The sequence below is a fragment of the Branchiostoma lanceolatum genome, chromosome 2 (genome assembly GCF_035083965.1).
Source record: "Branchiostoma lanceolatum isolate klBraLanc5 chromosome 2, klBraLanc5.hap2, whole genome shotgun sequence".
Lineage (NCBI taxonomy): Eukaryota > Metazoa > Chordata > Leptocardii > Amphioxiformes > Branchiostomatidae > Branchiostoma > Branchiostoma lanceolatum.
Genome location: NC_089723.1, coordinates 12,899,466 through 12,911,626, shown reverse-complemented (window position 1 = coordinate 12,911,626; position 12,161 = coordinate 12,899,466). Strand labels below are relative to the sequence as shown.

Below are 12,161 nucleotides of genomic sequence, written 5' to 3'. Positions count from 1 at the left end.
TAGTATATATTAATATATAACGTTATGTCCATGATTACTTAAATATATGGAACCTTTCGAGGAAAAATAGAAAAAGCGTAGTGCTATAACATACGTTAATACTGGTAAAGAATATTACTAGTACATATAAATATATAACGTTATGTCCATGATACTTAACAACAATAAAAACAGCTGACGCTATTTGGATATCAATAATGGGGACAAATAAAGAAGGTGCGTCTGAAAAATGTGTATATTTTTGTTCAAACTTAAAGTTGCCATTTTGCACGTTTCACGGAGAACAAGCCTAAAACGCCATTGTCTTGTTCTTTAGATACACGGTCTCAAATATTTGAAATAATTCATGACTAGTGCTCTTGGGTTGCGATTAGATTTATGTAGAAGTTTTAAACAATGACACCAATCTAGCTTCGATCACCCTCCTTTATCAGCGCTGAAACCCAGGAGAAATGTTCGGCAAACCCTCCCGGTCTCAGCCCTGATCTTTTGAACGGAGATTTTGGGTTCTAGGGGCGTCATTGACAGTTGCTCATAGATAATTAATGAGCTAGCCTTATTTGGCACAAATAGTCGTTGGTTGCTCATGAATAATTAACTAGCGATGTAATACGTAAGCTGATTGGCTGATAGCTTACCTGCGTCCATTGCGGCTTTGCTCAAAATGAGCTTTAGCAAACCCTCTGATTGGCTGGAAGCTGTTTGGTGGTGACGTCGCCAGAACCGTGTTCAGGGGCTCAGAAGGGCAGGGTCGCTATGGGAGGTAACGAACATATCGGGTCTGCTGGGAGCATGGCTTCGATATGATATTTATTGGCATTTCTAGCCGCTGAATGTTCATTTATCTGGCAAAATTGTTCAAACTTCAGATCATATATATCTTACTGTGGATTTATATAGATAATGTCTTAATCCTATATTTGAATACGCTGTGTAATTATAACGCTAAAGTTGACTCTGGTCACCAACACTTTTCCTACTCATTCGAAATGACCATTACGTCACAGCTACGTCTAAGGACCTGGTTGCCAAGGAAACCAATGCCGAGAAAATAGACCGACTACTTCGAGAGATAGAAGGTAAGATTTTCTTTTTACTAGGAAGCTATGGTGCTAGAACAGGGATTTTGTCACAAAAGTGATTTCTAAGTTTATCAAAATAACTCGGTAGTTTGTCAAGTGATCGAAAGCTAGTTAGCAAAGAAGCAGACGACATTTTTGCCTGTTATATGTTATATGTTATTATTAACATGATCGTGGGAATCAAAGGGAAGAATGAGAAGAAGATCTTAAAGGTGCCCTAAGCGATTTCAGGGGGTAAAACTTGAAATATTCTGGGAAAAGCAATTCTGTTTGGTGAAATTGAAATTGACATTTACTTCCCCATATTAGTACATTTGCGTCAGTATTTCATACTTTGGGCATTTAAAAAGAGCACAGAAACAAGCCGCAAAAGGAGTATTTCATTTATTGGTACCATCCAAAAATCCAGCCGTAACCATTTTCGGTAACTTCCGGCCGCATGACGTCACAATGCCCGAGCACATTGAGCCATGACCACGTGCTTATTTCTCCGGTAGCCTTCGAGACTTATCGGTAATAATTGCGCATGTTCGGAAGATTTGAAATGATGGCTGGCCTCCAAGTGCTCAGATTTTCATCAATGAGTTCACACCACACAACAACATCGCATTTTTGTTCCATGATGGTCGATGGGATAGTGTTATTTAGACTTACTTCAGATAGAAATCACTAAAAGATTAATTGTGAAAATATGACTTTCAACGCCCTAATATTGCTTAGGTTGCCTTTAATGTGTACTGTAGAAATCTTTCAAATACCTCGGAGATTACTCATGGATTCTGCATTAGTACATCTCTTCTATTGTGTTTGTTTAATGTGTCGGTTTTATGTTACCTGGCGGAATCATATTAGAAGCCGCTAGCAATGTTTCACCTGCAGTTGTTTATGTTTAGTCTTTTTAAACGTCTTTTCTCGAAAATATTTTGGAGTATAAAAAAATCTATACACTATGCTGCATGCTCCAAATGGATTGCATGTTTTTTGAAGAAATGAAATTTGTCTTCAAACATAGAATATGAAGAGTCGGAGGCTCGAGGAGAAGATACACAGGACATGCCTGTAGTTCGAGGTAGGGGCGGAAAGAAAAAAAGTAAGTATTTGTAACCTGAACCACTAAGCTGTTACTTTCTTGCCAAGAAGATTGTGTTTTTGTAGTGTCTGAAACAGTGTAACGGCGTTTACAGTTGAAGCTATGGATGGATGCTATGAAATTTGGTTCGTTGTTAGGACTTGACCTATCCAGGAAACTATGTGATGGCGAGAACATCTAGATATCACAACTAGATATGCTGCAGTACCATAGAAAGCCACTAGGAGACCCATAAACCTTGTCCTTCGTTTTGCCAACCGCTAACACACCCCAAATATCATATCGTCTTTTCAAGTTATGTAGTCAAACTAACAAACAGGCAAACAAACATACAACCAAATGACAACTAAACCATGACCCTCTTGGCGAAGGTAACAATATAACAGCAGTAAATTCAAGGACCGCAATTCAATCGAATCCCTGCTAGTAGAGGATAGAATGAAGCCACTAACGGGCCGAGTGAAAGAAAACACGCTGGTCACAAGGCACTTCGCAACAAAGCGCCGAGTGTCACCACAACAATAGCCTCCTTAATTCGCAGACTTCCTAGAACGGCGGCGTATATATTTGAGGAGGGGGGTGACGCGATTTCTTACACGGGCCAAGGTTTTCTAATGCCGACAATGGCGACATAACTCCCTCGGCAGCAAAACTCCCTTGTCGGCATTAGAAAACCTTGGCCCGTGTAAGAAATCGCGTCACCCCCTCCCCCAAATATCTACGCCGCCGTTCTAGGAAGTCTGCGAAGGAGCTACTATTTTTACCTCTGTAACGTATGCATGTTCTAGTTCATGTGTGATTTCATTCTGGTAAATAAAATAAACCCACGGACGAAAAATCTACTGTTGAAATAAAATCCTTATACTGAAACAAATCAAAGGAGCGAGTAGAAACAAGTGATCCCAACCGAGATTCGAACCCACGCCGAAACCGGCAGCCCAGATCACAGGCACGCACGCCTTAACCACTAGGCTAAAAGGTCGAAACCAGTTAGACTGGTCAGTTGGAGGCGCTTGAACCACCACTGTTACAATACTTGAAGCTAATTGTTGTACTTGGATCTTGTCAGGTGCGTATAGTTGTGCTGAACGACGGAATATATGAAATATCTCACCTGTGTCTTTCACGTAACAAAACGAAAACGCTGACAGTATCAGTCCTTCCACTCCACTATAATCTAATCATTGCCATATACAAAACACAAGCTTCATTCTTATGGACAGTCAGCCCCGAACTACAGGACCGCACAATAGTTAGACACGTCATTGTTATGTGTCAACAATCTGCATGTCTTCACCTCTGGAAGGTTGCCAGATATCTTTTTCACTGGTTGGACTCATCACTTAGGACAGGGGGTGATATCTCAAACTTCTGGCTTTCGCTCTCTAAGATACCGGAATTAACCCCCTGTATTTGTACCTAAACAGGAATGACAAATCCAGCTTTACTGTGGTGATAAATATTGGAGGTTTGAAACGTGTTTTGAAGTGACGTTTTTGCATGGATTAAATACGTGCTGCACCGGGAATCCATTTACTGGTTCCTCCCTACATACCTGGTGTTGTAGGTAGTATCCAAGCAGGTAATGCAACTTGCACTTCATATTCAACTTGTACTACCTGCTTGGATACTACCTACAGCACCAGGTATGCAGGGAGGAATTGTATCGGTAAATTGATTTCCAGTATAGCACATGTTGGAGCCATGCAAAAACGTCACTTCAAAACACATTTCAAACCTTCAATTTTTAACACCACAGCAAACTTTGGATTTGGAGATATCGTTATTATCTTCGCCAAGAAGGTTATGTTTTGTGGTGTGTGTGTGTCTGTGTCTGTGTGTGTGTGTGTGTGTGTGTGTGTGTGTGTGTGTGTGTGTGTGTGTGTGTGTGTGTGTGTGTTTCAGGAGATCAATCAAAACGATAGAATGTATCTACCCGTGTGTCTGTCTGTGTGTCTATCTGTCTACGATAATATATTGTATGTGCGTAGGTCTTGATGAGATCGACCTCAAAATGATTTGATTTGGGCCCCTAGCAACTCGGCACTGCAGCGGGACTCCCCCGTTTTGATATGTCATGTTTTGGACATGGTATGGTCATGATGCTTGAGTGGTAGATAATTCTTTGGAAAGAGATTAAGTTGAATGTGTAGCTTTGGCCCCCCTAGCAGTAACTGCATGGGCGGGTTCTGTTTTAGAGTTTGATAGAGAATACTGACTCAAGAAGGTGTAGACGGATCGTCAAGATTTACATGATAATATGCTTACTATGCAAACCAGAATCTAATTCCAACTAGAGTTCCACGACCTCATACCTTCGCCAAATGATTTTAACCTTTATGACTGACGTATTTAGGAGTGTCTCTCATCAATTATAAATCATACTAGTTGATCGTCTTCACCCAAAGAACAGACGTTGTCCAAAGTATAAGCTTAACAAAGAAGGTTATGCTAACATCATCAATTATGCAAATGAGGTCCTTTTCAGCATAATTTGAGTCAACAATGTTCACCTTCACATAACATCCAAATGCCACAACTATGTAATTGCCATCGTTTACCTGTATGTAATTAACGTAGTTACTCATTAATAATGCAAATTAGGCCCACATTTGCATATTTTTATCTATCAACATCCCTCTCTTCCGCAGTTACAAATGTCACATATTTGAATAGTCCTTTCATGGAACACAGCATATTTTTAAATTGTCTCATTAATTATGCAAATAATAATCTGATTTGCATAATCATCGTCCAATCATACAAAGTATCACGTCAGGTATCTACATACCAAAATTCATGACCATCCTTCAAGCCCTTCTTGAGTTATAGTATTTTCTAATTTATTATGCAAATGAGGTCCACATTTGCATAGTTGATATCTATTAACATTTATCTCTTCCTCAGATACATATGTCACATGTTTGAGAGTCCTACCTTGGAATTTGGCGGCTGTATTAACTTTCCTCATTAATTATGCAAATTAAATACTAATTTGTATAATAAGTATCTAATCATGTACATCATCACTCAAGCTATCTACTTACCATAATTCATGACCATCCATTATTCCCTTTCAAAGTCTGAAGCTAAACCTGCTCCTGCAATTCAAAAAAAGCCGCTAGGGAGGCAAAACCTATACCACTCACTCTCTGTCCAAAGAGCTATCTACCACTCAAAAATCAGTTCCATAGCTTGTCCAGAACACGAGATATCAAAACAGGAAGTTCCGTTGCAGTACCGTAACAAGCCGCTAGGGGACCCAAAATCTAATCATTTCCACATCTCATCAAGACCTACCCACCTACCAAATATGAAGACAATCCATTCAAGCCTTCTTGAGTTATGCTGTACGTTACAAACATCCAAACAAACGCTACCCTATGCATAACCTTCTCGGCGAAGGTAATAACTAATGAGGAAAGTTTATAAATCAACCGTGTTCTATGATAACTGTCGGAAAGCTGTAGAACTTCAAATCATTCTCCTTACGTTTTTAGCTATGTTGTTATTGTCTACCTGTGTATGTCTAAACCGGAACCTAATGCTAAAAAAACTTCTATTCAACACTGATAATGCAGAACCGAAGACGCCTAGAGTGAACCTGGGACACCGTCAGCTCAGCTTCCCGGCCCCTCCCGCCACTAAGAACTTCGTTGAAATTCCGGGGATGTCCGAAGATCTCCGAAGCTTCACCATCTGTCTGCACATGCGCACTGACTCTGAGAAAGGCAGCACGCTCTTTACCTACTACGACAAGGACGGCGCCGAACAGATATCACTTTACAGTGACGAGAGAAGGACCAAGTACAAGGTGAGTCAATCTCTGTACTGTAATTGTGTGTGTGTGTGCACTCTTACACCGATGAGAGCTCCACGACTTGATCCTGTTATGAAAACTGAAAAATCATGACATTAGTAAGTCTAGAACCAGGAATCTCTAAACCGGAAATACTGCCACATTACCAAAGAAAGCCGATAGGGGTTCCATAATCGATTTTGTCCTTTATGTTACCGACAAATACTCATGTACAACTTCTCGAGTGATGATGTTCACAAACACACAATGGCAGAGACATACAAACCAGACAACAAAAAACTTCTATGTCAACCAAACATTTTCTTCCTAAGGAAACCTAAGGCCACAGCAAGTATATTTTATTGATGACATCCTCCGCAGACTCCAAAATTAATGAGATAGGGCGAAAAAAAACAAGATTCCTATATTTTCAAATTTTGAGATCATAAGTCTTGTTTAACTATCATGACCAACAGGTCTTCTATTCCTGCATTCAACCAATGAGGTTTCATATATAATACTAGAAAGGCAACATTTGCGGGAGCAAATGCAACATGTTTCGCCCATTTCCCTCCCCATGCAAAAAGCGACTAGCTGTGGCATAGAGACTAACGTTTGTTGTATGTCTGCAATGTTAGTATTTGAATGAATAATTGAAATTCAATGTACTTGGTATTTATCCTAGTTGGTTTCGTATTAAAAGAGTAAATCATGTTCACTTCAAGTAAGTGTAGGATCGATAATGCAATATGGCGCTGGCATGACACTGTTAATATATGCAAAAAGGTGACAAACAAAACTTCGCCATCAAGCCGACTATCTGGGAACGTTACCACAAACAAAACAAGTTGCAGACGATTGTGTGTGGTGAAATCTTCGGCTTTTTTAAACAAGTGCGAGTGGTTGCGATGAAAATACTATTTTTTCAGTACAACGCTACGCCACACATTTTGTTTAATGCGCTATCGATCAGCGCCGATATTCAAGACTTCCCCGCGGCCCGATAGTGTAGACATGTAACAGGGGTTTACGCAAGGAGGTTGAAAATTCTTAGGTTTACGTCATTTTTAGCCAAAAACTTTAAACAATTACTCGAAGCAAGGGCCTCCTTGCTCAAGGTAAATTTTCATGCACTTCACAACTCTCTATTGTTATTGTTAGTGTTATTGTCAACGTCTCGACACGGGATGTTTCCTAAGGTGGGAAACTTTGGACACTTTGTGTGCACTATTGTGCGCACTGCACTGGTGTCCAATCTTGGAGACACGGGTAGAAAATTAGTGTACATAGCGAGAAAATGTCAGGTTTCACCATAGTGTCCAAGCCTGCAAACTTGTGGAAATCTTTGTTTCCATGCAGTGTTAAAATAAGAAAAACACCGTGTGTGTCGAAAAATACCATCAGAAAAGCTTTGAACTTCAGTAGGACACAACAATAACAACAGAAGGATGGGAGCCAGGTAGTGAAGTTGTGCCTGCACCAGTAGTGCCCCTAATCAAATTGACTATTTCAACCAATCAGGTTGAGCTTGATAAATCTGCGCTCTCTCATTGGCTGACCGAATAAGTCCACCCGGCCAGATGAATAAAGATGTGACCTATAGGTCAGTGACCCCATATGAGGAAAATAGCCGATCTTCTTCCCAAAACACCCTCTAAAATCGTATTTCGAAGTGTTGTATGCCGAAAGTGCGAATGGGATTCTTTAAATATTTGTTCAATGTACCACCATAGCAAATTTCAGGTCATTTGGATGTATTTCCAGAGCACAGGAGGCCAAAATGTACGTTTTTGGTCAGAAAAACCTCAATAAAATCACTTTCAAGGTCAATATCGAAAAAATAAAAAAAGTCTCCCAGGGTATTTACCCACTCTACCTGTATACTAAATTTCAACTCAGTTGGTGCAGGGACGACCGAGCTGAGTTGATTACAAGATTTGACAGGAGAAAGAAACCATACGAACACAATATGTTGCGCCCAACAGTATGTTGAGCTCAACATAATAGAACCTCCTTGTAGATGTGTATACATCTCAATAGACTAACTACAATAAATGCAGAAAAGAGCTTGTTGAACCATCATCTGAAGCAACTACACTGGGTATTCATATGCGATGAAACACCTTAGACTGTCAACGTTTACGACATATTTGCCAATTTTTGGCATGTTAACCACCGTCGGAGGGCGATGAAATGTCTTGTTTTTTGTTTCGAAATCAGGCGAAAATTAATGAGCGCGCTGATGTCATCCATGAAAATTACTTGCTGTGGCCTAACCTTTGTTTACACAATCTCCCTGGTCGGGGGATATTGACCCTCTCCGGTAACATTTGGCCGTGTCGCTAGGAGCATGATTTAGTCAAGCTAAAGAAAACGATATAGCATTGGCTTCTTCTACCACCAAAAAGTGCTGTATACGGAGATGGTAACTTTCAATAAGATAAATATAGATAAATATAGATTTTTGAAGGAGGGTGTTTGAATAATCTGGGTAACGTTGGGTAACCTAAATTCACGGGGTACTTAAATTCGGGATTTTTCGAAAACGGGGTATTTAGATTTTAGGGATATGTGCTAGATGCAACATAAGTAATACCGCTAGAAATGCAAACCTGCCAGACTTACGTATTCAGAACACTGTCTGAAAAGCTTCGATAAGCATGAATTATAAGGCGACGAGGTCAAAAACTCTCCGTCCCTTATTGGAACAGTCTGAGGACTTCGTGGGAGAATTAAACAACATGGTTGTCGGCTGGTTTATAAGAAAAATGTCACATCCGCTTCCTGCTCAACACAATTATTTACAAGACAACTTATTACAATCTCTTTTGCTAACCTGCAACTGGATTCTAAGTGTGATCAATCATCAAAACTCCTCTCTGTTGCTACAACCTACGGCACGTGTATTTTCCCGCCGCCATATTGTTAACCAGAATCCTGTTGTCAAGCAGACGACAAAGGTTTGTGAGGAACACTTTTTTGTCTAAATGCTGCGTGTGATAGTGGACTGAGGAAGATATTTTCCTCAAAGTTTGCTCCTAACACAACAAGGAACACATGGACATAGTAGTATTACCATTTCTACGGCATCCAGCTAACTTCCCATGAATAATGTAACGTTACACGTTGCCCGATGATGACGATGGGCCGACTTTGAGTGAAGTTCTACCGACTCAACACACGGGTTGTACCCGAACTGGCCTGATGTGTGCGGTACGGCCGTTTTTTCGTGTATTTTTTTTACTTGGACACGTCTATATCCATAGCACTCTCCTCAAGCCAAGGATGGAACGAATAGCTGCTGTATAAAATGTGATTAGCGGTAAGATATTCAAGACGAATCTTCTCTCCCGAATTAATGTGCCCCCCTGTCCGACAGCACCGTAATTGTGCGTGCGGCGGACTGTAGTTTCAAGTTGAAATATTATGGTGTCAGCACGACTAGAGACAAAATCTACCATATATATGATTAGTGCAAAGATAGTACATGATACTGACAGAATTATAGAAAAAAGGATGGTTTATTGTTCTGCTAGATTGATTTCAGTCAACCATTATCGGAAAAATCCCGAATTTATGTTACCCAACGTTACACTGTATCACTGATTTCAGCTGCGAATCAATGCAAGGCACCACGGCCAAAAAAAGGCGGAGCTGAAGAATTTAGACGGAAAGTGGCACGTCATTTGCGCGCTGTGGGAAGGGAAACACGGAAGCTACGAGATTTGGAGTGATGGCAAAATTCGGGTGTCTGGAGAGGGGCTGGACGAAGACTTCAAAATCAGCGGGGGCGGAACATTCGTTCTCGGTCAGGGAGGAGACAAGAAGAAGAAGTTCAAAGACGACGCCGCCTTTAGTGGGGACATCAGTCACTTTAACGTGTGGGACGAGTGGCTGGACAAGGCTGACCTGAGGAGCAGGGAAAAGTCCTGCAAGTTGGAAGGAAACGTCATCAACTGGAACGCCGATGACATCAAACTAACCGTGAACGGGAAGATCCTTATCGACAAGTTCAGCTGTAGTAAGTGGTTCTTAGTACTGTGAGTCGCAAGATATATTCGTAGTGTTGATATATCCACGGTTTTAATGTTGGGAGGTCATCACTGTATGTGTGTGTGTGTGTGTGTGTGTGTGTGTGTGTGTGTGTGTGTGTGTGTGTGTGTGTGTGTGTGTGTGTGTGTGTGTGTGTGTGTGTGTGCATGTATGTGTGTGTGTGTTTTATCTGTGTGCTGTGTGTTTGTGCGTGTGTATGTGAGTGTATTTATCTGTGTGTTGTGTGTGTGCTTATGTGTGTGCGTGTGTGTGTGTGATTGCGTGTGTATGTATGTGTGTGTGCATGTGTGTGTATCCGTGCGTGTGTGTGTTTATCTGTGTGTTTTTGATTGTGTGTGTGTGTGTGAGTGTATGTGTGTGTATGTGTGTGTTTGTGTGAGTTTGTGTGAGAGTATGTGTATGTGTGTGTTTGTATGTGTGTGTGTGTGTGTGTGTGTGTGTGTTTGTGTGAGTGTATGTGTGTGTATGTGTTTCTGTGAGTGAGTGAGTGAGTGAGTGAGTGTATGTGTGTGTTTGTATGTGTGGTTGTGTTCGTGCGTGTGTGGTTGTTTGTTTGTGTGTTTGTGAGTGTCTCTCGCTTGAAATTCATTTGAATTTACTTCATCTTTTTCTTCTATCTCAGTGTGGAAGCGGGAGCTCCCAGCCGATGGTGAGACATTCGTTTATTGCAGTTTATTTGAACTGACACAGAAGACTATCCATGGATCATTATCATATATATACATATGTATAACCATGTTGTATAGTGAAGATTATTGCCATGATGAAATGCAAGATATGCAAATCCTTTCACATGTCAAAAGCAATTCATATTGAGACTTTATACTACACTGTTGTTGACCCTACCTACCATTAACAAAAAAAACATTGCACCCCCTCTGCGATTGTCAAGTGGTACATCCCTATCACAAAGATGAACGATTGTTATATGATTTATTTATTGTTGTTGTAGAAGTCGACCTTCTGACTGAACGGACTGAGAAGGACAAGGCTTTGGAAGAGGATGACTGAGGAGAACAGGATAGAAACTACATTGAAGATCTATTCAAGCATTTGATATTGACTTGGGTGCTTATAAGTTAGCTTTAAGATAGCAAGAAAACTACAAAGTGGAATAGTTTGTATAATGGGCATATATAATTTATAAGTACATGTATCTTGAAATCTCTGTACACTACATGTATATGAGTTTTGGGCAGGCCACGATATTTTTTTAGATTGTCACCAGCATTGCCAGTTTCAAACAATCAAGATACAATGTAGAGACTAAAACTTCATAAATCTATGATTTAGGTAGATTAGATAATGTAATTATATAGCCAGAAGTGATTGGCCAACCAGGGCTCCGCATTTCTTACTTATTATGAGGCTTTAATACGATTGGCCAGCTAATAGTCATGGTTTATAACCGGTCCAATGAAAGCCATATGCCATGGCTGATGGCTGTTGGACCATCTGATGATTGACGGGCCGGGGTATTTTAAAATACTTCCGGAATTTGTAACTATTTTGTGATGAGACGAACATATCTACAATAAGCTTTCGTTATAACTGCATAAGCAAATAAGAAGAGTACAGTTAGCCAAGACGTAGTCAGGGACACTAAACGGTGAGATGCACAAAAAGACGCAAATATGTTGCAAGCTGAACGATAACTTTTATTGCCTGTGTTAATGTGAATATGCTATATGATAATAACGTTAATGTTTTGGCCAGGCTAGGTGCCAATGGTATTGTAGGTCCTGGCCGCCGAATAAACCACCTCGTTTGCGTTGCTCACACGGTGGTATATTGGGTGGTTATAGTATTGGAGCCGACTTTGTCTCTAGGCAGGGTATTAATCCTTTTAAAACTATTAGATTACTCCAATTCCTTTTAGGGCGATTTAGCGCAGTAATATACGCAATATAACAACTGCTTGCCTGCCGTGTGTATGTATTGGATGGATATCACCAGTCTCACTGTAAGAATGCATTAAGCGTAGCCGAACACGCTTTTTTATTGTTGCTCACTAGGTATCATGGCATGTGTGAGGCTAAAACGACTCACAGTTCCTAACAACAAGAAACTTGTTTTGCTCATTTTTGGTCCATACAATTTGCAGAAGCAAATATGAATAAAGGCTGGTCAGAAATTC

At 40.4% G+C, this 12,161-nt stretch overlaps 2 protein-coding genes across 4 annotated transcripts in view; one reads left to right on the top strand and one right to left on the bottom strand.

Moving 5' to 3' along the window:
* LOC136427516 (beta-1,4 N-acetylgalactosaminyltransferase 1-like) overlaps window positions 1–3,421 on the bottom strand; it is a 21,200-nt gene extending 17,779 nt beyond the window's left edge. Inside the window, exon 1 of the mRNA XM_066416477.1 lies at window positions 3,287–3,421. The gene's annotated coding sequence lies outside the window, so the exon portion shown is untranslated. The remainder of the gene's footprint in view (window positions 1–3,286) is intronic.
* The window catches only part of LOC136427517 (C-reactive protein-like), a 13,921-nt gene extending 1,760 nt beyond the window's left edge, over window positions 1–12,161 (top strand). The window contains exons 1-7 of one of the 3 annotated variants that reach the window (XM_066416479.1): window positions 256–763; window positions 1,008–1,079; window positions 2,095–2,172; window positions 5,754–5,986; window positions 9,584–9,992; window positions 10,647–10,673; window positions 10,977–12,161. In XM_066416479.1, the coding sequence (XP_066272576.1) occupies window positions 757–763; window positions 1,008–1,079; window positions 2,095–2,172; window positions 5,754–5,986; window positions 9,584–9,992; window positions 10,647–10,673; window positions 10,977–11,035 (885 nt within the window). In that variant the 5' untranslated portion in view covers window positions 256–756 and the 3' untranslated portion in view covers window positions 11,036–12,161. Of the gene's footprint in view, window positions 1–255; window positions 764–1,007; window positions 1,080–2,094; window positions 2,173–5,753; window positions 5,987–9,583; window positions 9,993–10,646; window positions 10,674–10,976 lie in introns of those variants that run through there. The other 2 variants (XM_066416478.1, XM_066416480.1) reach the window with 2 other exon arrangements.